Source organism: Cyphomyrmex costatus, unplaced genomic scaffold (assembly GCF_001594065.2).
Source record: "Cyphomyrmex costatus isolate MS0001 unplaced genomic scaffold, Ccosl1.0 scaffold32, whole genome shotgun sequence".
NCBI lineage: Eukaryota > Metazoa > Arthropoda > Insecta > Hymenoptera > Formicidae > Cyphomyrmex > Cyphomyrmex costatus.
In genome coordinates, this window is record NW_017277340.1 from 105,635 (window position 1) to 131,746 (window position 26,112).

Below are 26,112 nucleotides of genomic sequence, written 5' to 3' on the forward strand. Positions count from 1 at the left end.
CACAAATTAAAATAACATAAAAGTTATTTTGTATAGAAATTAGAAATGTATTAGAGTTAATTATGAAGATATGGACTGAGTTTTTAAGTATTTCCATACTATTGTTTTATATCAAACAGGAAAAGAATATGTATTTTTTTATTAAGAAAAATATTTATTATTTACTTAATTTATATAATTAATTTATTTAACGTAAAAGTAGTATTGGAAAATAGTATAAGTATTAGACGTAAAAAATGACAATTATGAAAAAAATAAATAATACATAATAATAAAAAATATTTTATATACATTTACTATTATTTATTATTTATTTATTGTTTATAGTTATATTTCTTAAATCGCAATTAAGATTTTATGTAAATATAAGAATTTATTTATATATTGCAAATAAGATATTTATCAGTCTGTTTATTCATGTAAAATTAAATATTAAGTAATAAAAGATTGTTTTTATTACTTTAATTAATTTTTCTGTGTTTTCTCTACCTTCACAGCTTTTCAAATATACTTGTCATAATATAATTATATCTTTAATTATCAACACTATATAGTGAACTTCGACTTATATTATGGATGAGAATACGAAAGTGTTGATATTTACATAATAAACATGGAAGTAGCAAAAAGTAAATGAAAATATTGATATCTATATAAACTCACAATTATACATAATATATATATGATTCATAAATACCTAATATGAACCGAAGACCACTCGGTGTTCTTCACAATTATCGCCATCATCAGATTGGTGCTAGACTCACGAACTGAAAGAGCATGCGCAAGCCGCTCCTCTCCATTATGTTTTATCGACAGAGTCAGAAAAGAATAGCTACATAGTTCTACATAGTTCCTACGTACTGGAGATAGCATACGGAAAATTTCGACGTATTTCGTGATTCTTTATTCTTTATTCTTTACTTCTTAGCTGTTTCCCCGTCGATTCCTTTATGCTATGTATTTCGGAGTATATTTCCCAAAAACAGTTTTTCTCGTTTAATCCATCCAGTTTATTCGGAAATATACGTCAGAGTGTATAAATCGATTATTTAACCGTTAACGTATGACTACACATTATCGTATACATAAGAAAAGCCACGATTATACGGAATACCATAAAACTGTTAACCATGTCTGCCACGGAAGTGGAGGATGATATTTATGCAGGATATAATGATTACCCAGCGGTGTACAATATTAAAGATCTCGAGCAGGATGAATTATTTCAGGAAGTTGTCAGAACAAGTTATGGAAAAAGATCAATAGTGAGCAAACACAATTAGTCATTATATTTCTAATGCTGCTAAAATTTCAGTACTTTATATTGCATAATATGATATTTATTACTAAATTGTAATTATTACTAATTTAAATATTTACTTCCTTTCTTACTATACATACATTTATTTGATATTTGACAGTTTACTCCCAAGACGCCAGGTACTGCAATGCGTTTGGGAACGTCAAGTCGAGTAAGTTATATGAATTAGTTTATACATAGCGACATGTAGTAGAATAAGAATAATTTTACTGTAAACAATTTAATTACAGTTTTTGTGATTAATTTATAACTTTTTTCTTAATAATGAGTACAGATAGATATATTTTTTATGATCACTGTGTTTGTTATCTTAAATAGATTTCTGTAATATTTATAAGAAAATTTATAATATATAAAGATTAAAAAAAAAATTTTTAATTAGATGAAGCCTGTTATTGACCATCAATACAGCATATATAATATTTATGTACTTTATTATATTTTTACAATTTAATTGATATTATACACTTGGTTTTGACATATTTTAAGTATTGTGCTTTTATTTTACCAGTTTCAAAGAAGTGGTACCACTACATCAATGCAACCTATGACTAGTGGACTTAGACCTATGACAGCGGTGAGGAGTGCTGGATATACAAGTAGTCAACAAGCTTTTGATCCTCTTAACATAGGGACTAGTTCCAAAGGTCCTGCACCTGCATTGGAAACTAACAAAGAAGACACGTAAGATTTATAGATATTTATTGCACATATATACATATATGTATGTATAGCATTAAAAACAATATTCAAATATATTTCAATGATTTCTTTCTATTTAAGACCAGAAGAGAAGATAAAAACGGCTGAAAGAAGAATAATGGGTTTAATTGAAACTTCTGCACAGGCAGCCTCAGAAAATAATATAAAAATTGCTTTAGAACGAGCGCGTGAAGCTTCTTCAAGAGAAAGGGCTCTTATACGATTGCAGGAACAAGCTGGTCTTAGTGATAATCACAATATAGACTTAACATTTGCCGTAAGCTCATTATAAACTCTTTTATCATGTTATTTTTTATAATAATCAGATTAAATTGCAACTTTGCTCCAATTTTTATATTGGCTGGCTATCTCTATATATGAGAAACATATAATTTTACACACACACATATATACATACATACATACATTTATATACAATAATATATTTATATGTGCAATATAAAGTAGCAAGATGATTAATGAGAATAAGAACGTATATAATCATGTACTACATACAATTACAATTATAAAATTATATAATTATAATTATATTATATTACGGCTGAGATTGAATGTCATTGATCTTAATTATCTAGCAATGTTAAGATGCGAGGAAACAGTATACAAATTGGAATAAAAGTTACAATCCGACTTTACATGCTTTATACATATAGATTTTTAACTTATTTTGGCAGGTGCTGTTTAACTTAGCGATTCAATATACAAATAATGAAATGTACACAGAAGCTATAGCAACTTATCAAGCTATAACAAGGAACAGAATGTTTAGTAATAGCGCCCGACTCAAAGTTAATATGGGCAACATTTATGTAAAAATGGGTCAACTACCTCAAGCTATAAAAATGTACAGAATGGCATTTGATCAAGCTCCGACAGCCCACAAAGATTTAAGGTAAATATACTTTTCAATTAATATATTTATCAATTTATATATTTATCAATTTATATGATTGAGGAATTATTGAGAAACGATATTATTCCATTGCTAATAATATTATTAATCTGACAAATATTTCGCAGAATAAAGATTATGCATAACATGGGAATGTTATTTGTACAAATGGGTCGATTAGAAGAGGCAGCTAATAGTTTTGAATGGGTGATGAGGGAGAGATCTGAGTTTAAAGCGGGTTTGCATGCTGTTTTATGTCATTTCGCGTTATCTCATCGTGATAAAATGAAAAGAGCTTTCTTAGAATTACTAGAAGTACAGCTTAATGTAGATCAGGAGGACAAGTATAGCATAAATCCCGTGAGTTGGGCACCATTATACTGCGTTGTTATTAAAACTGTATATCTTTCAAAGAGTTGCCAACACTTGCACCACTACACGTCACAATATGTGTCTTATGATTCACAAGATGCACATAGTGACATATTTATAGCAATTGCCTCTTTTCATCAAGCATTCTACATTCACATAGACTTCTTATCTCTTTTTTTTATATTTTCGTTAGATGTTATCGTTTATGTATAAAATAATGATTATATAGGAGTATTATTTATTTACACAGATATAATTTCTCATTCACATGTATAAATCATGAATAAAACATTAAACTATATTGTTGAGACTTACATTTTCTTATTTATATATAGGATGATGTTGAATCTAACATACTAAATGAAGTTATAAAGAATGACGATTTGTCAAAATTGGAAAAAGAAATGAAATTGGAAGCTGAAAAGACTATACTTTGCGCGGCAAAGCTTATAGCACCTGTTATTGAAGAGTCACTTACAGCTGGATTTGCTTGGTAAATATACTTAAAAAAATTACGATTATATTTGTATTTATGTTTTTTAATAAAAATTTGTACAATTATTTGTAGGTGTGTTGATGCCATAAAGTCTTCAGCGTTTAGTTTTTTAGCTGCTGATTTAGAAATAAACAAAGCTATGGTATTTTTGCATAATCGAGAAACACAACTAGCCATAGATACATTAAAAATGTTTGAAAATCGTGACACCAAAGCCAATAGTGGGGCAGCAACTATGCTTTCTTTTATCTACTATCTTGTGAGTAATATTTATAAATATTTACAGTTATATTGGCTTGTTTCTTGCATCTAAGCAGAAAATTCTTTAGCAAGGAGATTATGATCAAGCTGAAAAGTATGGTGAAGCAGCTCGTAACGCCGATGCTTATAATGCAGCTGCCTACGTTAATTTATCTGCTTGTGCAATTAGAAAAGATGAATTGAATGTTGCTAGAGAGCTGCTATTGTGCGCATTAGAGACAGACGCTAGTCATGTACAAGCTCTATACAATTTAGGTAATGATTTCGTAAGAATTATTTTGCTTAAAACGTTTCAATATTAATATTTTCTTGTATCTCTCTCTGTACTTATTTTATATGTATATATATTAATTACTATTAAGAACAATAATGATGATTAAGCCGGAAAATGAGTTAGCATGGTTGACAGCACGCAAGTAAAAATATTATAAAATTTTTTTATTTGCGTACTATAAACCACGCTGAACTCTCATTGCCTGGTTTAATCATAATCATCATTATTGTTATTAATTACTATATTAATGTATTATATATGTATGTATTATTTTGTTAATAATAACATGTTTTTTATTTCTAGGTTTAGTTTATAAAAAGGAGAATATGTATGAAGAGGCCTTAGAGTGTTTTTGGAAAATTCGTAATATTGTTCGACACGATCCACAAACGTTATATCAAATTGGTCATCTGTATCAATTGATGAACGATATTGACCAAGCATCTGAATGGTATTTTAAAATTTAATCATATGTTATTCTTTTTAAAATTTTTGAAACTTCATATAATTTATTTCTGATATTTGTATTAAATATTATGAGAATTAATTTAAATCTTACTTCAAACAGGTATAATCAGTTGTTAGGTATAATATCATCTGATCCAGGTGTTTTACAAAAATTGGGAGAATTATATGATTCAATTGGAGATAAGCAGCAGGCATTTCAGTATTATAATGATGTGAGTACACGACGTTAAAGGCATTTTCTTATTGGTTGTGTTTCTCACATATACGGTCTTATAAGATTTAATATTTAAATATTATATATATTTAGTTACTCTTTATCAATTATAAATTTATTATAGTCTCACAGATTTTATCCTGCGAATTTTGAGGTGATAGACTGGATTGGATCCTATTTCATATCAATGCAGGTATAACTTTTATTATTAACAATATATTGCTCGTGATAATACAATTAAACTATATACATTTTTCTCCTTTATTACATCATGTTCTCTTTTTTAAGATTGCTGAAAAAGCATTGACTTATTTTGAAAAAGCGGTAGAGCTCGTACCAGATGAACCAAGATGGAGATTATTAGTTGCCGCGTGTTTAAGACGCACGGGGCAATTCCATAAAGCTCTCACGGAATATCAAGATATTCATAATACATTTCCGGATAATATAGAATGTCTAAAATTTTTGATCAGACTATGTAGTGATTTGGGTTTGAAAGAAGCACAGATGTACACGGTTGAATTAAAAAAGGCCGAGAAAGCTAAAGAGCTAAAAGAAAGACAAGGTTCAGCAAGACCAGGCACAACAAGTATGTATTTTAAACAATTTTGTACAATTTGATGTTTAGAAATAATACATGAATAACAATTTCTAACAATTGGTATATACATTCTAATAAATTTAAATTGCTATTAGTTTTCGTTATTATTGCTTATGTTCACTAATGTGTGCAATAATGTAAATAATTAATTTCTTTTAAGTTATCATTAAATCTTGGTCATACGTTTTGTGCAGGTTCTAGGAAAAGTAATAGTGGAACATCATCGCGAGCTGGTTCAGGATTAAGTGTAATGTCAGATCACAGACCAAGTCCGGATCGACGACCAATTTCAGGCCGAAATGATTATCAAGGTACGATTATTAAAATTTGAAATTAAATTACTTCTTGTATATTTGTATCTCCACTGATTTGCTCTAAGAATCTATAAAATCTAAATAAATATTATGCCTTTGCTTAAATAAAAAAATCATATTTTATATTAGGATTTTATTTTTGCACTTTTTGTAGTTCTACTAATGAAAGTAAAATCTTGTATCACGTACGATTTTAATATGAACTTTGTGGAAAATTTAGCGGTTATGCAGTTAATAATTTAGTATGATTAGCATTCACGTTTTCATTGAAAGCAAGCATCAGCAAAAGTGATCTGCAAGTGGTACGCGAGCCACTCTAATGGATTGAATAAATGATGGATGACTGCGGCCGCTTTGACTAGTCTATTTTTGTTCTCTCTTTATCACTTAATACACTGACAGACCGTTACATATTACTGATCGCAGCTATAAATCTGAGAATGGATATTGCTGGAATATTTGTATCACTTTGAATTTTCATTTTCCTCTAGTGTGATGTTCAAAATGAAAATGATACATGCTAATATTGTTTGATATGTTATTCTTTTATTTTTATTTAAATTATTAGAATTACGAAAACAATTTCTAGGTACGAATTATACAGATCCTGTAGGACCTCTTCCTGCTCGTCCTATGACAGCAGCTGGAAAACGAGATGACGATTTTGGTGACGAAGAACTCGGAGATGATCTACTGCCTGAGTAATAATATTATTAATATATATTTATAAATTGTTATATAGATTTTTATATATTTTCTGAAAAAATAATTGTAAAAGTATTAAAATATGTAATTATATTACGCTAGCACAAGTACTTTTTACATTAGTATTTGAATCACGAATTTTATAATAAAAACAGTGTTAAAATTACAGTGTTAGAATTAACAGAAACTTTGTTCAAAGGAGCACTGTATTAATTACATTTTATTTGCATTAAAAAATTTTAGGAAATATAATTTCCTTAATAATACAGTTTATGACATTTATGACACTTATTTTTAGCTATATGTTTATTATATTTATTTTTTTATAATGTTACAAAATTTATTGTCATATCAATATTAGCAGTTGTATTTAATATTCGTTTAGTACCGTGTATATATTTGAGGATAATTGCAATAAAGTTTTGCTTATAAAAATTATTCGTCTAAATTTGTAACATATCATGTATTCATATATTTCTCTATATTGATATATAGGAAATTTTAATAGAATGGGTCAGATCAAATATTCTCCCTTTAAAGTTATTATAGTCTTATGGATTTCGAACATATTTGACATATTTCATTAATCATATGTCATTTGTTAACACAGTGACAAAATTTCTTTGCTACACATTGCATACTAAAGGATTATAGAATTATCGTCTTTACAAATTTTTTATGTTAAATATTTGTAATATTAATAATTATATCTTTGATATTTAAATCTAACGTATATTTATTTCACTTATATTTAAATAAAGTACAAAACCATTTATATTTACTTATATTTGACGTTATATTGTTTAATTATATTTAATATTTTATCGAATCTTACACGCAAACTATGATTCGACCCAATCGAATGTATTCAGGGATCTAAGATTGGTCTTTACTAAAGGGGAAGAAAGGATTGGGCAATTGCAATGATCTAAATTTAAACACACACATCAACCGTTTTAATCAAACTCCATTCAGCTTATGTAGTCTGCAGAGACGGATGTTACTTCATTGCTTCTCTGTATATATGTATACTATGTCTATACGCTGTATACTATAGTATTATACATATGTAATTTATATTCCATTATATATTTCTATTATTTTTATTTCATACATATATAAATAAAATATGCGAAAGAATTGAAAGACAGAATTATGTGAACATATCTACGTAGAGGGCCAATCAATTAATTTAAAGATGTATATTTATTTAGAATTACAATTTTATTGATTTATTATTTACTTATTTAAAATTGATATTTATTGTAATTTTTTATATTAAAAATTACATAAATTAAAGTTATTATAACATTATTTAGTCAAAACATTTTAATCTGTACATGTGTATATTTTAACTGTGCTTTTATGTTTCCAGTCCGAAGTAGAGTAAAACTGTTGTTTAATTGACGTTCGAAATGGCTTAAGATAAATCTACTAAATCAAGATTATGCATGCAATAAAACGTTTGATTTGAAAGTAAAACAAGTTACAATGAAAAAATCGAATAGTAAATAAGTATAATAAATTCGTTTGACCATGTGTCCAATGTGATATCGATGCTTTGTATTTGCACATGTATGTATAGATGCGTAGGTTTATGAACTCAGAATGAATGGGGTGACTTATCACTCGAGATGCGTAAGCCACGTGAGATCATAAATGTATCTTGTCAAATGTACGAACGAAATCTAAAATTGTAAATATATAAGTATTTTTAAGATGTTTTATTAATTTTTAAATTTTGTTTTAAACTTTCATTTCCTAAAAAATAAGAAATTGAAAGCTTTTATGGGATAATCAATAAATAATTGAACCTTATTTAAAAGTTTATCTAATCGTTTTATATTTTTAACAATAAATGTTCGTTTATCTTTTTTTTTACTACACTTCAATTAAATATTGATAATAAAAAACTTTTGATTAATTTCCTTTAGTCTCAGATTTAATATTTCATGTTATTGACAATCCCAAGTACTTTTTTTACTTACTGATTAACACCAAAAGTACTTTTTTTACTTACTGATGAACACCATCGTGTTTCTTTATTATTAAGTAATCAGTGACTGATACCTTACATATGTTAATTAAATTAAACCGTTAAGCTTCTTTAATAAATTAAAAATCAATTACCTATTAGCAAAAAAATAATACAAAGTATATATGTAATGATATATATATTACAAAGTCATACATAAATATTAAATTGTGAGAAATATAAAAAGGTAATTGTCGATATAATAATCTGAAAATATCTTACTTAAGTAACTTCAAAAAAATAAATAAATTCAATCTATGGAATTTGAGAATTTCAATTTGTTTGGCTTTCGCTAACGTAAGAGATATTAAATGCCCAACGAGCGATTGAAGAAAAAAAAAAATATTCGACCAAATATTTGCTAAGACTCCAAATCCGGCTTCAAATTTATCAACAAACACGCCTGTTCGACAGCATAACATTAATTTATGATTCTCGATTCGCGTTTGTGAACGCGACTTGCTGTGTTTTCGTAGACGTCACGAAAGAAGGCACGAGAGCAGAGGCTCGTATATGTGCTCATATGACCCCTCGTTCGTTTACGCATTACGCGTTGCCGGGGTACATACGTATACATGACGCACGCGGCTAGTAGTGGTGGATGCCGCGGGCCAGACCAGACGATCGTGGGTCACGTTGGAAGCTCGTTGGAGGCACGACCAGTCGCCGCTCGGCTTCGTCGCGAGTATATGTCTCGCTGTTCCGTTCACACGTGTATTACAACGGCGAGAGCCAGGCTCGCGAAGACCAGCAGCTCCAGCGTTGTTAGTCTCGCATCAATTGATCTGTAGATCGGCGGAAGGGGTAACCACGTGTGCGAAATCAGGTATCGTATCCTGCAAAATTGGGTCGATAATTCCGCCAGTTAACGCATTCTTCTGTCTCACTGGAACATCTCCTGGACCATCCACCTGTCGATACTCGCGAATCGTGTGAGGGCTTATCACAAGGGCATTTGTTGTATCATTTTTTTTTAAATCTCTCTATTAGCCAAATTCAATTCTCCTAACGGAGTCTACAGATTCTCTTTACTAGACTATCGAGTATGAAATATTGAATTTCTAAAGACTTGTTTTGATGCTACGTTTTTGTAAAGCAAACATTTTCGTAAGATGTGAATTTATTCTTGCACAGCACATCAAAGTAATATGACTCTATCTTTAGTCTATTTTCTTGAATGAATTTTTTCGATTATTCAACACATATTTTGTTCTTTTTTATGAAATTATATTAAATTTATTGACATAAGTATAATATGTTAAAGTAAATATTTTGTGATTGAAATATTTTAATTATTAGGTATACCTACCCAAATTCTGATGTAAACAATATTATTTTTCTATATTTTTTTTTCTAAAAAAAAAAAAACAGAACAATACTAATTTTTTGCCGGTCTTATATTGCTGAATTTTATATAAATTTTAAATTTTGCTCCGAAAAAAATTATATATATTTACCTACTATAATTTTAAAAATATTCGATGTTACAATTTTAAAGTGATATCTTTTGAAACACTTTTTTACGTCGTAACTAGTAATTTGAATTTAAAAACGGAATCTATTACTACATGTATTGTATACATGTATTTTAATGAATTGTATTGTTACATTTTTTCATAAACTGTGAAAATGCATAAATGGAATAGTAGTTATTATATACAGAAATAGAATCGCGGTCACTGTAGTAGAAATCGTTAGGTATCTTTTTGTGATGATTCTGAGGTCATTTGTTGATATTTCATTGAGATTCGCGAATTGTTTTTCAGCGATTTACCATGATTGGAGTTCCGATTTGCCATTCATTTGAACATTGAAGTTCAGGATTTAAATATCAGTTCATCAATACGCGAGTTTGTTTCTGTTTACTTCCCCAACGAGAACCACGTGGGTCCTTGAAATATTGTGTAGCATGTGCTTTCTCTCGCCGGTTGTTACATTAAGCGCAACACGTGATGTTCGTTAAAACATTTCGTCACGTAATTCAGATGCGCGCGACAGAATTTTCCGATATTCAGTTTCCGTCTTTTACGGTCCTTGTATTACGCAATCGGAACCACCATTATCTTAATGATAATCGGTAAACACACTTTGAGGACCACATTTTAGATTGCGGACTAAAGTATGATTATCGGCCTTGCAGACTGATAATTAAATATTTCTTTGTTGATATTATTAGAATAGTGTGTATTTATGATAAGCAAATTTATAAAAGCGATTTTAAAACTTTCTACAAAGTCTAATGCGATAATTTTTTGATATAAAACTATATTTAAATTTAGATTCTTTACGAGAGGGGGATTTAATATTATTATATATTAAAAATATTTAATTTTCATTTTCTCTCTTTCGACGTATCATTTTTAATATGTTGAATTATATTAAATTATAATAAATAATAATTTCATTATATATGCATATCATATAATCTGTTTGCAATAATTTCGTTAATAAAAAATTTCAATATTTGTCTTTTCCCAGTTAAAATTACAAGAATTTCGATTGCTTAATTCAAGATTTTATTAAGACGATATGAGCATCTCCTCGATAAATTCGCTATATGTTGTATAAAGGAAAATCTTCAGCTAATATAAACAATACGCACGTATTTAAGAGACGCAAACAAATTTATGTATAAATCTATGTACAATATATGCAAACAAATTTATTATTTTTAATACACGCGGGTGAGACGGGTGTGTTAAGTTAGCACCCCAACTATAGCACTCAGGAGTTCTGATTAGAATTCCCACTTCCTTTTGACGAGACGAAGAGTTCTGTATGATTTTTAATGACATATGCGCATATAATCATTTTTTAATAACTTTTGAAAAATGGGGTGCTAACTTTTTAACGAAATTCATGGTCGCATAATTCTGATCAGCTTAACCGGACTATTTTGTGAATACCTACAGTTTTTGATACATAAAAAACATTTTTGAAGAATAATAAAATTTAAAAAAAGTAGTAGAAATTTTTGAAAAATTTTTTGAGAGTACCGAGTAGTTCTGAGTAGCGTTTCTTATAGTTCTCGACGAGTTCTATCGAAAACTATTAGGTGCAAAAGCGATTGAACCAACGGTTTACAAGATACAGCGACATTTGTCAGAAGATCAACAATTTTTACAGTGAGTATATCTCAGAAACCGTTGGTCCAATCGCTTTGAGCCCTGATACTTTACGACAGAACTCGCCGAGAACTGTCCAGAACTCCGAACAGAACTACTCGGTACTCTCAAAAAATTTTTGACCTAAAATTTTTTCCAAGTCCCACGTCGGAAATTTTTTTGAGAGTACTGAGTAGTTCTGAGTAGCGTTTCTTATAGTTCTCGACGAGTTCTATCGAAAACTGTAAGGTGAAAAAGCGATTGGACCAACGGTTTGTAAGATTTACTTATCATTAGGGCTGATAAAGAGGATGTCATCATCATTTTAAACAAGAATATGTACATATATTCAAGAAATGAAAAATATTCTCTTTAATGTTAATATGTATGAAAATATTAATAAAGATCTCACCAGAAAGTTAATCAATGATCTACGTAACTTGTTAGTCAGATGGAAGAACAATGGCTCTATTGATGATTTCACATGTCATGTTTTACTCACAACTGATGGTAATTTATCAAGAGCATACGGGTTGCCAAAAATCACAAACCAGTTATCTATTAAGAATTATTGTCTCTTCTATTAAATAGTCCATTATAACGTCTTTCAATTTTTCTACATAATATTATTAATAACAATATTTCTGAGATTCCTTCAAGTTAAAAATAGTTTTGATTTAGTTAGTAAATTGAATGGCAGTAATTTTGATCCTGACTACACTTTGGCATCTTTAGATGTATTTCTCTTCATCAACGTATACCTATAGATTTGGCTGAAGAAAATATCAATAGAAGGATGGAATCATATATCCCCTAACACTAAATTAACGTTAGACGAATTTTTAATTGGTTTACGTTTTGTCCTCAATTCCACATACTTTTCTTTTAATAATAAAATTTACAAGCAGATTTTTGACACATTTTTAACACTTTAAAAAAGTATAAAAAGAGATAAAGACCAATTTGACATATTATCACATCAAGACGTAGTTTATAAGTTACAATGTGAAGATTGTGAGGCTAGTTACGTTGGTCAAACGAAGAGAAAACTCAAAACTAGATTACATGAGCATAAGTCTGATATTAATAAAAGAAACAGGTTCTGCCTCTGTTATCACTGATCACCGCATTAATCATAACCATAATTTTGATTGGAATAATGTGAGGATTTTGGATAGTGAACCTTCCTACAAAAAGCGTTTAATATCTGAGATTCACATTAAAAAATAGAAGTGTGTGTATGGTTTAAACAGACAGAATGATACAGATGAGACTTTACATGATTCCTACATTTCTATTTTACAATCTATTTTGCTTTTCCATTTATCTCTTCCTCGTTCCCCTTCTTACAATTAGTTTTTCTTTCTCTTTCTCTTTCATATATACTTGATATATGTATATTTTCTCATATCATTTGCTTACTTCTCTCCATGCTGTAATGTTGAGATATATTCAGCGCATTCGCAATCTTGCTTACAAGATTTATATATTTTTATTCTTTACTCCATATTAATAACAATGATATGGTTCAAGAGGTATTCTTTTTATTTAATTGATTAATTAAAAAAAAAATTAATTACTTAAGGGAACATATTTTTCTAAATTTTTTGTTAATTTATTAATTTATTGTATTATTTTCTATTCTTTTATACTATTGACATCTAACAGATTTACACCGTTTTATTTATTCGGATTTACACTTTTTATATTACGAACTCATTTTTTTGATGAATTTTGATGAATTTTTAACTTTGTATATCGCGCGATGCTCTCTCTATTGGCTACGTTCAGCAGACTCAACAGTTGAGTGATCGCTCGCTGTTATTAGTGTATTCTTTTAGATCATCCAATCAAATTTTAAATCTAGAAGAATATACCAATAGTAACGAGCGTTCACTCAACTGTTGAGTCTGCTGAATATATTTATCTATAATTGTCGTATTTTAAGTACGTAAATTGTAAGTCTACTGTTTTATTTTATGTTATTGAAAATGACTCGATCGAAGTCGAAACGTTTAACCGGTTTAATACATTTCGATTTCATATATCACTTTATTGTAATTTAGAGATACTGTAATATTATTTGTTTATTTATGGTTCGTAGTCACTTTTTTGAAATATATGTTTAAATCTATGTACTTTTGCAAAGTAATGAACTTACGCAAATTTGACGAGTGTTAAAATTTCGATATGATAGCGTAATCGTTATGTCTGTACGAGATAAGTGAGGTCTTTGATTCTTGATCAAAAATAAAACCCAGTCGTTGCTTTATCTTCATGTTTATTCGATGTATGAATTTCGAAATAAGTAACATCATATAATTAACTTTAGCGACGAGATTTTTATCGTTTTTACTGAATACTACAATAGATATCAAATTGCGCACACATTTTTTCCCGTAGTTTTCGTAGTAAGATGTTATCAAGGCGGCAATTACAAATAAATTGAGATTGTTGTAAAAATCGTTTTACGTCAATTTACGTGATGTCCATTGCATCTCGTCTAGTTGACAAAACGTTATCACACCACCCAATGTCACATTTACGCAACTTCGTCTTTTATCTATCTATCGCGTTCCAGGAATGAAGAGTTTGTCGTCTCAGTTGTCGCGTTATTTTTATACACGTATTTCTTTTAAAACACGTCCTACTTAAAATCTCGCTAACTATGTAGTAGCTAAAATTTGTTTAAGCTATTTTGATATTTTCTAAAAATATTAACTTCTTTAATTAACAAAATTTTTCTGCCTTTTTCACTTTAGTCGTTGAAAATTATTTGTATAGGACTGATTTGTTTATAAATCTTTCGTACGTAAGAGATATATTCGAAAACATCTAGGAATTGAACGTTTCTGAATTTGATTCTCACACACCTTGATCTCACTGGGATTTATTTTTGGTGCCTTTGCTGATAATATCGTGAATTATGGAATTTTTATTATTTAAACGACAGGTAGAATGTTTATGAACTATACTCTTCAAAAAAGCACTTGATTAGATAACCAGAGTGCACTTGACGCCAAACCTAATCTTCAAGAGTTGTACAACATTGGCTGAATTAAAGTAGGTACATACATTGTTGCTGTAACGAAGATAAATTATACGTTGCACTTCCTGCTTTTGTTCTATCTCCTAATATCAAACAATGAAATCTAGTCAAAAATGAAAAAACATAAAATTATATATTATATTATAAGATAAATGTTATTAAAATTATGATTTGAAATAGATAATATTACTGAAATATTTAACGTTAAAAGTTTTAAGAAATTTTTATTTAAACAGATTTGTTTTAATGTTTAATAGAATATGTTTTTAAATTATTTAAATAACTAAATTTGCTAATAATAATTTATAAATACTCTGCAAAAATCGATAACTGCGAAATTACGTGATATTCTATAATATTGCGATTAAATCATTCTACGAGATCTTTTATTCTCGCACTTCCATTATTCTCGTGGCGATAATAGAGACTATCATCTTTAATGTTATGCTTACGTCAGATTCTTTAATGGTTGGTGTGCTGATGAGTGCAGAGTGTGATAAATGAAGAATAGATAGTTGATGTTGTCAGGAAACGGCGCCTTGTCGCGAATCACACATCGGTTGAAAGTTTTCTATCCATCACAGAGTCTGAGAAAGATAGTGAAATGCCGTGCTTGGTACAAGGAAGTAACGACGAGTGTGCGTGTTGCACTCTGGATTAGAATCATTACGACGGGTCAACTGGCTGAATTATCTTGGTTGACGTTTTGCACCTTCCAATTGATTTCAATGGAGCCTCATTCGCTACCGGCTTGTAGCTCGGAAAGAACATTCTCGCTTTTCGCAGCCTCTTCTCTACCTGATTCATCCAGATAACGTTACACATCATGATTTAAGACCGGATCATGTCGGAATCGACAAAAGGACGCACGTCCACGTTAATGCGAATTATTACCTGCATCAGTTGAATAATTAATAATATCCATATCAAACTTTTATGTTAAATAAAAAAATATAATATTTTAAAAAACATTTTATTCTTATATATTTTGTCATTAATTACTTCAATATATTTGCAACAATGTCGGATTATGACAAACACATGCTCAAACGAAATACTGTTTTAAATATAGAATTTCTCCGGAACACTTTGAAAGTTAAATTGGAGGAACTGTATGTGAGATATAAGAAAAATGGTCCGTAATGCGAGAGGGAAACTACCTGAACCAGTTGATCGGGCTTGAAAGACGACTGGTTCAACTTTTATGACCTCGTTGTATATAAACGTGTAAATGATTGTTAATAACGTTGTTATACACACATATTATAGCTCCATAGCGCCGGTATTAACAATACACACACACACACACACATACATATAACCATAAATTGATATTCCAACTTTCGCAATTATATCCATTCCAATGAGTGATCGAGCTCGATTATAATCGTTATCGATATTATTCGTAAGCCAGAGTACTATTCTAACAGTGAAATATCTGCGCATATACGATTCGATATCTAGATTCTTAATGTACACTTTGTTATTTAATACTCTTTAGAAATCTATAATACAATAGACTACTCAGAGTTTTAATTGAAAAGTGCCTTTTTTTATTTCTTTTATTGCATTTTCGACATCTTCATATATCTCAGATAAGAGTGTAGTGATTTGTTGTTACCTTATTATTTTGTAAATTCACATCACAATATGTGCTTAAAAGTCAGTGATGGAATTTACGGAACATTTAGCTAATTAAGTACTTTTCCGTGCACAATCGCTGATGCAATGCGCGTTCCACTTTTTGGTTTCCCATTAATCCAGAGCGTTAATTGATTTATAGTGATGTGCAATGATACATTTACAACGGAAAACTCTATCTTAAATGACGTAAAATTTATGAGTAAAGTAAACTATGTTATCAGAAATCACATGCTCCAGTCCAGTCATCTTTCATAATTTGCCAAGTTATGAATAAAAAGAATCAATATAATTAATCACATATTATATACATCTTCGTTAAATTAAATTGAAAATTTTAACACATATTGAAAGTCATTAAGTTTGAAGATTTCTATGATTTTACAATGTAATAAAAAATATGTTATTATTATAAACATTTGCATAAAATGTATGCGTAAAGCAACATTTTTTGAAAATTTATAAACTATTAAGATAAACGTTTCATATTTTTATTAATTTTGATTCAGATAAAAATATTATTAGATTATATTTTTGTTACGCGATTGTACGTCACATATAATGATAAAACTGATCGTCTTTTGGCCTTGCTGATATATGTATAAAATAGTATTTGCGATAGACTCAGAAATGCTTATTGTAAAATAATTTGTTGTGGTAATAGCGATAGTAATTGATTTAGTGATGTTATGGCTAAGCAATATCTGCAATGATATTTCAATGAGAACGATACTACGAGAACTTATACATTATTTTAAAATCACAAACTTTTATGTGATATGTCATAATTTTATAACAATGGTGATAAAATTATATCACGTTTTTAACATTTTTTTATCGTATATATACTTTCTATAGTAAGTCTACAATTTTTATTAAACTTTTCTTAGTTTAAAAAATATAAAAATTGTTAATCGATGGAATAAAACAATTTTTAATAAATGTGCGATCATTTAATATATAATCATCATTTAATAATTAAAAGATTACTTTCAATAAAACTCTTACTTTGCTGCTGCTAGATTGGTTATCAATATTTTTATTTTTCTTCAGAGATTTGATAACGTTTCGACATGGTTGTTCCTGCGGAACATGCACTTCACGAAGCGATTCAAGTGTCGCCATTGATACTTTCCGATGATGTTAAGCGTCAAAAAGTGAGTATAATACGTACTTGAACTTTATAGTTTATATTTCATGCGTAACATTTATGTCACATAGACATTATTATTATATCTTATCTTTGACACTTAATTCCATGAACTTCTGCTCTCTCAAACCAAACTAATCATACGATGAAGTTGAAGGCTGATATTATATCGAAACCTGATAAGAATATATGGAATAAAACAAAAGACATGCTCATTACATAATTTTTTATGGAAATTGTAAGAATTGGTGCAAAAATTAGAAAAATATTTATGAAAAAAGTAATGCGCAGTGTATATCAAATACGTTATTAATTCAACTTTTTTATTCGCGTTTCTGAATTAACATTTCTTTTTTCTTATCGACAGACAAATTACCTAATTAATTAAGACAGATTTACGTATGAGCGAAATTCATAAATAATAATACATCTAAAATAACTTAATTGAAAATAAATTATATTTTTTGAATGGACCAAAAACTGCATTCTAATTTACACGCAGTATTAATCCTGAATAGATAATCCAAAAAAGATAAGTGTCGATATCAAAATATACAAGACACACTACCCTGAATATGCATAGAAAGCAAATAATGTTGTGACATTAATCACGCGATATTTTAATTAAGAGTTTAGTGACATGAGCCGATTATCTACTGATTTTTTCTTCCTTTTAATTATGTTAATCATATCATATGTATGATAAGATACCGTAAACATCAGGCATAAACTATATAAGTATTTGATCAATCTTTCTTCTTAGAAATATTAACAATATAAAGCAACTTTTCGGATAAAAAGAAAATTTTGTGTTCTTATTAATAGTAGATATATAGATTGTAAAATTCATGCAGAAAATATTAATAATCTAATATTCTAATAGACGTTTCTATGTAAAATCGAATAAAATTTAATAAAATACAATATGTTTTAAACAACATTCAAAATTTAGTAGAAAATTGTTGACTGCATCTTCGCTTTATTCTTCCTTTTAATGAGATTTTTATAACCTTAATGTATTTAAAATTTGATACGTTCGATATAGGAAGTCTATTAACTTTATTATGTTCAGTCAATCAAAAAATTAAGATTATTTAATCTTGCTTAATCATATGTAATCATGTCTTGTCTCAAAAGAGTCCAAATAGAAGTAGATCAAGTCGAATTTCGGGGTTATCCTGGTTTCTATCACAACACTTATTATCTTGCTCCCTAAGTTATAGGGTTATCGAGAGGAAATCCCGTGTTATTAAAAGTTCAATACATATAGTCAGGACCAGTAGTTTATCAATTTACAGATAACAGCGTCTCCTCTTTAGCAATTCCTTAAATCAGAGATGAAAATTGATCTTTGATCGTGACACACTACACATTGATACATTTTTAAAATTTACGGTTACATAATAATTATATTTATGCGTTAAAAATAGTATAATACTTATCTTTCTAATACAAAAATAAAGTCAAAGTGAATATCACAGATTGAATATTAAATTTATCTTTATTTTACAAAATAAAATTTTAATTATAGCTGCTTTTTGTTTATGTAATAACACGATGTTAAGTATAAAAATTCGGTAAAAATATTTGCAAATTATTTTTACAAATGTATTTTTTTATTTTTATGTTGTATTAACACTGTAAAAACTAAAAATTTATTTTATAAAAAATCTTATTACCACTCCGATTTAGACCGTCTTTGCTTTATATTTTGCATTGCAAAAAACAAGCAAAATCTAATTATTTTTATAAATGTACAAAGAGTATACAAATATTAAATTAAGTTTAATATTTTTCTTTATTATATTGGTTTACTTTGATAAACATAGCATAACGTTGCAAGAATGAGTACTCTATATAGAATTCTTTCCTTTTGAGGAACTTATTAATTCATAAAAAAGATAATACATGCAAATTTATTAAACTAGTTTCTTATTCTCATGCATAATAATAAGTAATTATTTTTATATGGCACGTAATTAAAAGATAATAATCAATTAATCTTGTCAAGAGGAAATTCTTAATAATGATAAACAATCATTGGAATGTGTGTGTATAAATCTTGTATGTTATGTTTGATATAATTAATTGAAAATATGCTACTTTATATGTTGCACGTGCAGCATGATTGCTCTGCAGACTATCTGTTTGTTAGAATCCTGTTAGAAACTGCGTAATACATAACGTAATATGCAAACTGTAAACAATACCATGTGTTCGTTTAGCTCCGCGGAATACCTTCTTCGAGATATCAGCAGAATTTATGGACCAAGGAAAATTTTTCTTTTCATTGTGAGAAGATGATGTCATCAAAATATGTTGACACACACATATTATACACACTATATGCAATACATTTTTAAAGAAGAAAAACTGTTTGCAGATTGAGAATCGCGTGGCGAAAATGCGATTTTCCGCAGCGATCGCTAGGAAGATACAAGATGTTTTTATTTCGGAAATGAATAAAGGAATCCATCAGCAACCGTCCTCATTGCAGATGGAAAACACCTATATACCAGAACTACTTGATGGAACAGGTATTAATGAAGTTTAACAATAGAGCGATATTACTTTGACAAGCACTTTATGTTCTATTATTATACTTTACCATTTAACAAAGATTAAAAGAAATAAACGAAACTGATGAATTATCTTCAATTAAGACTTTCTTGACAGTAAAACACGCAATCGAAGTTTTATATTAATAATTATTAATCAATCCTTTATTTATTTGTCATTTAAGTTTATTTAAGTTTATTGTATTTCGCGATACGTAATTTTTTATAGGAGACAAGAGAGGTAGTGGCAAAATATTTGGAATATTAAATGTCCATTTATGCAAAGTTATTCTGTAAAAATATATTCTACAATTTTATAATAAAAATGTTAAATTATACAGTTAAGGATTGAAAGAATGATTTAAAAATTAAAAAAAGGAATTATTTCTACCGATTTAATACTAGACGGTCAAACTGTGTACTTGAATATTTGTAGAAGAAGGTCTTTACTTGGCACTCGACCTCGGTGGCACTAACTTTCGCGTACTCTTGTTGGAATTGGCTCATGGTGCTCCTATACGACAAGAGGTGAAGCGATATTACATCGGATCTGAATTAAGGGTCGGCTCTGCAATCCCTCTGTTTGACTATTTGGCTGAGTGTGTCAGTGATTTCGTCATTTCTCAGGGTCTTCAGGACGTGGAGCTTCCTCTCGGTAAATTGAGTTCCATATATACGGCACACGTCAGGATATTGAACGTGTGAAATCTTTAATTAACACGAATTGTTACACAATTTTGTATACAAATAGCAATCTCGCGACGAGGTATTACAGAAAACACTTTTGTTTGCTGCAGAAAATCAATTGAAAGATATATTAATGTAATCAGCTTTATTATAGTATAATCATCTATGTTTGTCTGATAATTTCCGCATGTTCTTCCACTTTCAACCTTGACGACTCGTGTTTGTGCAGGCTTTACTTTCTCATTCCCGATGATTCAACACTCGCTGGACGTCGGTGTTCTGGTGACATGGACCAAGACATTCAATTGTCCTGATGCTGTAAACAAAGATGCCGTGAGGCTTCTACGAGAGGCTTTAGATCGACGAGGCGACACAAAGGTGAAAGTCTTGGCTGTATTAAACGACACTACAGGTACATTGGTACAGGGATCGACTTTGGATCATAATACGGCGATCGGACTTATTCTGGGAACTGGCAGCAACGCCTGTTATCTGGAACGCGCAGATCGGGTTGAGCATTGGGAGACGGAGAGACACGGTGAAAGAGAAGTGAGTTTTTGATAATCATAAAAGTAATATTAATAAGTATTTTTAGACTAATCTTTGTTTCTTGCGCGTTCCTTGAATATATTTAAAATAAAGATATATAGGTTTTAAAAAGGTATGCCACAAAATTTGATTTTATAATTTAAAATCATTTGTGTATTTTATAATTTTTTGATATTATTATAATTAATTTTATTTTCTTTTTTCTTTTTCTGTACCCTTGAAGCATTTAGTAAGTTATTGATTTAATTTTCGTTACTGCAGGTTATCATCGATATCGAGTGGGGAGCTTTCGGTGATAACGGAGTTTTGGACTTCATAAAAACAGATTTTGATCGCGAGAACGACGCAAATTCTCTCATTGTGAATTCATTTACGTAAGTTAACAAACTTGCATTATCTTTAATTGGATTATAATTATTCTGTTTGTAGAATTAAAGTGGATTCATTTCCAATAAAATTGTATTTTTATCAATTTGTCCACACTTGTAAGAAAAAATTAACATTTTGAATATCAAAATTGATTAACTAATAATTGATGTAATGAACGTTTCCATTATATAAGAAATGATACGCGTGACGAATTATTAAGTGAAAACTTTTTATTAAATATATTATATGTATGATATAACTCAAGAATTTTTGAAAGTGCGCAGATAAGTCTGTGCAAGAATTCTTAATTGCTAAATTTAGCTAGGACGCGAGGATTTGTATCAAAAAGATCTTTATATATCATTGTAACTTTCTTTTTTCTTCTTAGATTTGAAAAATACATTGCTGGCAAATATCTCGGTGAGGTGGTGCGCGTGATACTTGCGAAGTTGACCAAAGAGAGGCTTTTGTTTGTAGGAGATTCTACATCTGACAGTCTCCTAACACCCGGTAATCTTACCACCGATTTAGTATCGCATATCGAGCAGTAAGTTTATTTTTATATTAATTTTTATTAATGCAGATTAACTTTAATCTCTGTTCAATTTACTTTTTATCTCTCTCTAATTCTAAAAATTTTTATATCTTTTTCATTTTTAATTCTCAAGCCCTGTGTCCACGATGCTAGAAATTGGTTCGAGATCTCAGATGAAGAAAAAATTGATCATCATATATTTTAGTTACCAAATGCCTAAAATATGATTTGTTAATGATTTATCTCTCCACACAAGATTTTAGAAGTGGAAAAAAATGAAGAGAATTGAACCGAGATTAAAATCAATCTATATTGATGCATAGAAAAAACGATTTTGCTGAAAGATTTTCAATTTTGCTGGACATAAATTTTAAAATAATAAATTTTGCTGGATCACTAAAATAATTTTGTTGGACACTCAAACTGGTTGCTAGAATATCAAAATTTGTGTAAAATAATTTATTGTTTGTTTAGTTTCTAATATAATTATTTCTGACGAAATTATTTTCATCCGTATCCAGCAACATTTTAAATCTTTCATCAAAACTGTTCTTTTTGTGTGGAAGATTAACGGGCGTTAATCTATCGATTGAAGATTCACAGATATTTATTTTTAATTTCGTAATTCTAGGGATTCGTTAGATGGCGGCGATAGTAATACAAAGGAAATTCTTGGAAAATTTGGCATCATTCCGGACGAAGATGACATCAGAATCGTTCAATATGTGTGCGAGGTCGCCTCTAATCGCGCAGCTCTTTTAGTATCAATATGTATGTCAATATAGCTTAAATGGCGTCTGTGAAGCAAAGATTTAATACGTAATCTCATCGATGATTTCTGTTCAAGGTCTTGCAAGCTTGCTAGATCGCATCGATAAAGAACAAGTAACAATTGCCGTAGACGGGTCTCTCTACAAACATCATCCTCGATTAGAAGGTTGGATGAAGCAGTATATCTCGCTTCTTTGTACTCCAGGACGAAAGGTACGTATAAGTACGAAAACAAATATCCATTATTCTAAGTCATAAAACCATTTCTTTGTTTAGAAAAAAGTATTATTTAAATAAATACTGAAAGAAAATCTTGAAAGTGTGCGTTTTATCGCGAAAAGTATAATGTACAAAGTTCTGTTTTTATAACCCTTTGCAATTATAGTTTTATTTCTTTCGTCTGCAATTGAGAGTGTTTACTTCAAACATTAAAATCGTTATTTAGTAAAAATTGTAATTTGAGAAAAATGATGAAAATATGAAGAATTATTGAAAAATGTATAACTTGGCAATAAGGAAACCCATCTTCCCATGTTGAGAGTAAAATTTTGCTTGTTCCAAAAAAGATCCAGATTACAGACGAAAGGTTAAAAATTAAAGTTCTAAATGTACACTGTTCAAAACATTTTTTGATTTTTTGTGACATACTCCTCTATTCTCTTTTGTAGAAATAGACAATAACTGTTTCACTAAGTATTTGGACACTTTTTTTCCATAAACTTAATATTACCTATCATTTATGAATATTTCCTTTGTATAATGTTTATTATTTTTATGTCGATTTCAGTTTAAATTAATTCATGCGGAAGATGGAAGTGGTAAAGGCGCCGCACTCGTCTCAGCTATTGCGCAAAGACTTAAGAAGCGGTTACAATAACCGCGAATAAATGAATAACGTCCACCTGTCGTTATCATAGCGCAAAGTTATGCGAGAAGGCATAGAAATGTTCCACCAGCAGGTTCTAATTCAATTCTAAATTATCCACGAATATATTGTATTATTCGCAATATTTACACTAAAAGCAGAATTCTGATGGATTGCACGCGTTTCAATATATCATCTAGGCATTGTGACATTACATTAAGATACATTTGTATCAATTTTGTAATTAAATGAAATATCCAAAAGGTATATTGATTGTCGATGCGAGAGGCGTGCGCGTTATTTTAAGAAAGCAAACATACGCATGTCAAGTACGTGAGAGAATTGTAAGAGAATGAATTATAGAGAGAATATAGAACAAAGAACGATATATTATTTATTAAATGAAACTGCAAGGGGGGGGAACGTATGCGCGGGAGAGGTGAAAAGTTGTTGTAAACGTTTTGGAAACGTTCCTTTTTTGTACGAAAGAAACCAAGTTGTTATAATAAAAAATTAGTGAAGCAACACTTTATTTTAATGGTCTTGTTTTTATTTCCTATTTGATATGATTGATATTTTAACGTTTTTAATTAATATTATATTAACCCTTTATTATTTATATATGGGGTGTTGAGGATATCTCAGTCAAATTCGAGAAATGTAAATGATATTTACACACATTATATCTAGCACAAAAACCGTTTTAAAATTAAAAAAAATTATTAAACTAAATACAGATGAGAATAAGCTATTTATAGTCAAGCTGGATCTTAGATGCTTCTAATTTTATATTATCAATCTTTAAATCATTAAATAGAACAACGAAAATTAAAATATAACCATAGCCAAAATATTAAGCATCTATTTTTTTTTATTTATCTAAAATTCTTTTATCTGTATTGTTACTGTTATCTGTATTGGTTATTGACATTAAAATTTTAACTTACAACAAGTGTTATAAATTAATTTTTAAACTAAAACTTTAAATAATGAATATTTGGTCAATTGATTTGTATTGTATAATTTTGGGGTATTAGAAATAAGTCACGCAAGTATATTACTTGAAAAAAGAACCACGTGAGTAATGATTATGACTAATCGCGTACGTAAAAATTTAATTTCAAGATCTTTTTGAAAATTGAGAGACAATTTACACAATTCTTATTATATTTTAGTGTCTTATTTTAAGTAAAGAAGGATTGCTGAATGTCGAGACAGTTTGAAATTATCGCATGTTACTAAGAATCACATAGAAAATCTATTCTAATCGTTTTCAATTTTAAACTTTCTCGATATTCAAACACTGGTGTTCGCGCTTAACCGGCCGCCATGATAGTTCTTGCGGCGCGTCGGTTCAGAGTTACACGAAGTGCAATCGCTCCGTAATTAATCGCGAATTTTGTCCGTTAGGAACGCACGAAGAGGCGCATTGTTTTGAGAAGTACTGATTAAAACAACGGACTATCGCCGGAACGTATTGGTTGTCGCGAATTCTCGTAATTAACGTCGTTTTGTTGATCGGGATCATCGTCGCCGCAATCTAAAGGCGGGAAAAGCTTTGGTAAGTACAAATTCCGATGCCTAGATACTTAATTATGATTTTTATGTTATTTCGGGCAGCTCTTGAAGTGTGATTAGCATACTTATTCTCGTTTAGCATAGCACGTTGGAAGGCTATGTTCCAAAATTCACTGCCAGCACTATGAAAATCTATTACTTTATGTGTACTATATAGATTTACAATATTGGCAGTGATCTTTTGGAACACAGCCGAAAATTCAAGCCCTCGTATGTTCTATATGCTCAATAGAAGATTACATTTTTCAGCATATATAGCAGCTATTTGTACGTAACGATTATATTTTTTAAAACTATTAAAAATTTGTTTGAGAATTCTTTACGTAATTTTTCAGATTTTTTAATCTAAATTGAAATATTTTTAAAGAAAGCTGAGAAAGAGTCTATTCTTCTATTATAAGAAAAGATAATATACAGACTTCCTTAGTATTTTTTTTAATATTTCTAATTTATATTAAAAAAAATTGAGAAATTTCCTAAAAAATTATAAAAATTTGAAAAATTCTCACATACTATATCTATATATCTGTTTATCCTTATAAATACTTTAAGATTTCTTATTTCCGAGGAAAATCTT

The 26,112-nt window shown here is 29.2% G+C and overlaps 2 protein-coding genes across 3 annotated transcripts; both read left to right on the top strand.

The window, feature by feature from the left end:
- Window positions 1-994: 994 nt before the first annotated feature.
- On the top strand, window positions 995-6,661 carry nompB (intraflagellar transport protein 88-like protein nompB). The gene is made up of 15 exons (XM_018542245.1): window positions 995-1,268; window positions 1,425-1,475; window positions 1,836-2,008; window positions 2,108-2,303; window positions 2,722-2,939; window positions 3,068-3,299; window positions 3,647-3,804; window positions 3,880-4,066; window positions 4,137-4,323; window positions 4,646-4,793; window positions 4,911-5,022; window positions 5,149-5,217; window positions 5,313-5,613; window positions 5,820-5,936; window positions 6,529-6,661. Exons 1-15 carry the CDS (start codon window positions 1,134-1,136, stop codon window positions 6,642-6,644), a joined length of 2,400 nt encoding a protein of 799 aa, XP_018397747.1. The 5' UTR covers window positions 995-1,133; the 3' UTR covers window positions 6,645-6,661.
- Window positions 6,662-9,479: 2,818 nt separating this feature from the next.
- Window positions 9,480-24,197, top strand: LOC108775793 (hexokinase-1). Of its 2 annotated transcripts, XM_018542239.1 has the most exons (10): window positions 9,480-9,505; window positions 17,527-17,630; window positions 20,007-20,160; window positions 20,618-20,836; window positions 21,098-21,417; window positions 21,679-21,791; window positions 22,175-22,333; window positions 22,953-23,092; window positions 23,169-23,305; window positions 23,880-24,197. In XM_018542239.1, the coding sequence occupies exons 2-10, from the start codon at window positions 17,547-17,549 to the stop codon at window positions 23,967-23,969; spliced, it is 1,416 nt and encodes a 471-aa protein (XP_018397741.1). In that variant the 5' UTR covers window positions 9,480-9,505; window positions 17,527-17,546; the 3' UTR covers window positions 23,970-24,197. The 2 variants fall into 2 exon arrangements, with proteins under 2 accessions (XP_018397741.1, XP_018397742.1); XM_018542240.1 differs by lacking the exon at window positions 20,618-20,836.
- The last annotated feature ends 1,915 nt before the right edge of the window (window positions 24,198-26,112 follow it).

Bases quoted from the DNA above. Each gene is read 5' to 3' on its own strand.
- nompB (XM_018542245.1), top strand. From the start codon at position 1,134: ATGTCTGCCACGGAAGTGGAGGATGATATTTATGCAGGATATAATGAT. The intron at 1,269-1,424 runs GTGAGCAAACAC...GATATTTGACAG, and splicing joins GTTATGGAAAAAGATCAATA to TTTACTCCCAAGACGCCAGG. The intron at 5,614-5,819 runs GTATGTATTTTA...CGTTTTGTGCAG, and splicing joins AGCAAGACCAGGCACAACAA to GTTCTAGGAAAAGTAATAGT.
- LOC108775793 (XM_018542239.1), top strand. From the start codon at position 17,547: ATGGTTGTTCCTGCGGAACATGCACTTCACGAAGCGATTCAAGTGTCG. The intron at 20,161-20,617 runs GTATTAATGAAG...GAATATTTGTAG, and splicing joins AGAACTACTTGATGGAACAG to AAGAAGGTCTTTACTTGGCA. The intron at 22,334-22,952 runs GTAAGTTTATTT...TCGTAATTCTAG, and splicing joins TTAGTATCGCATATCGAGCA to GGATTCGTTAGATGGCGGCG.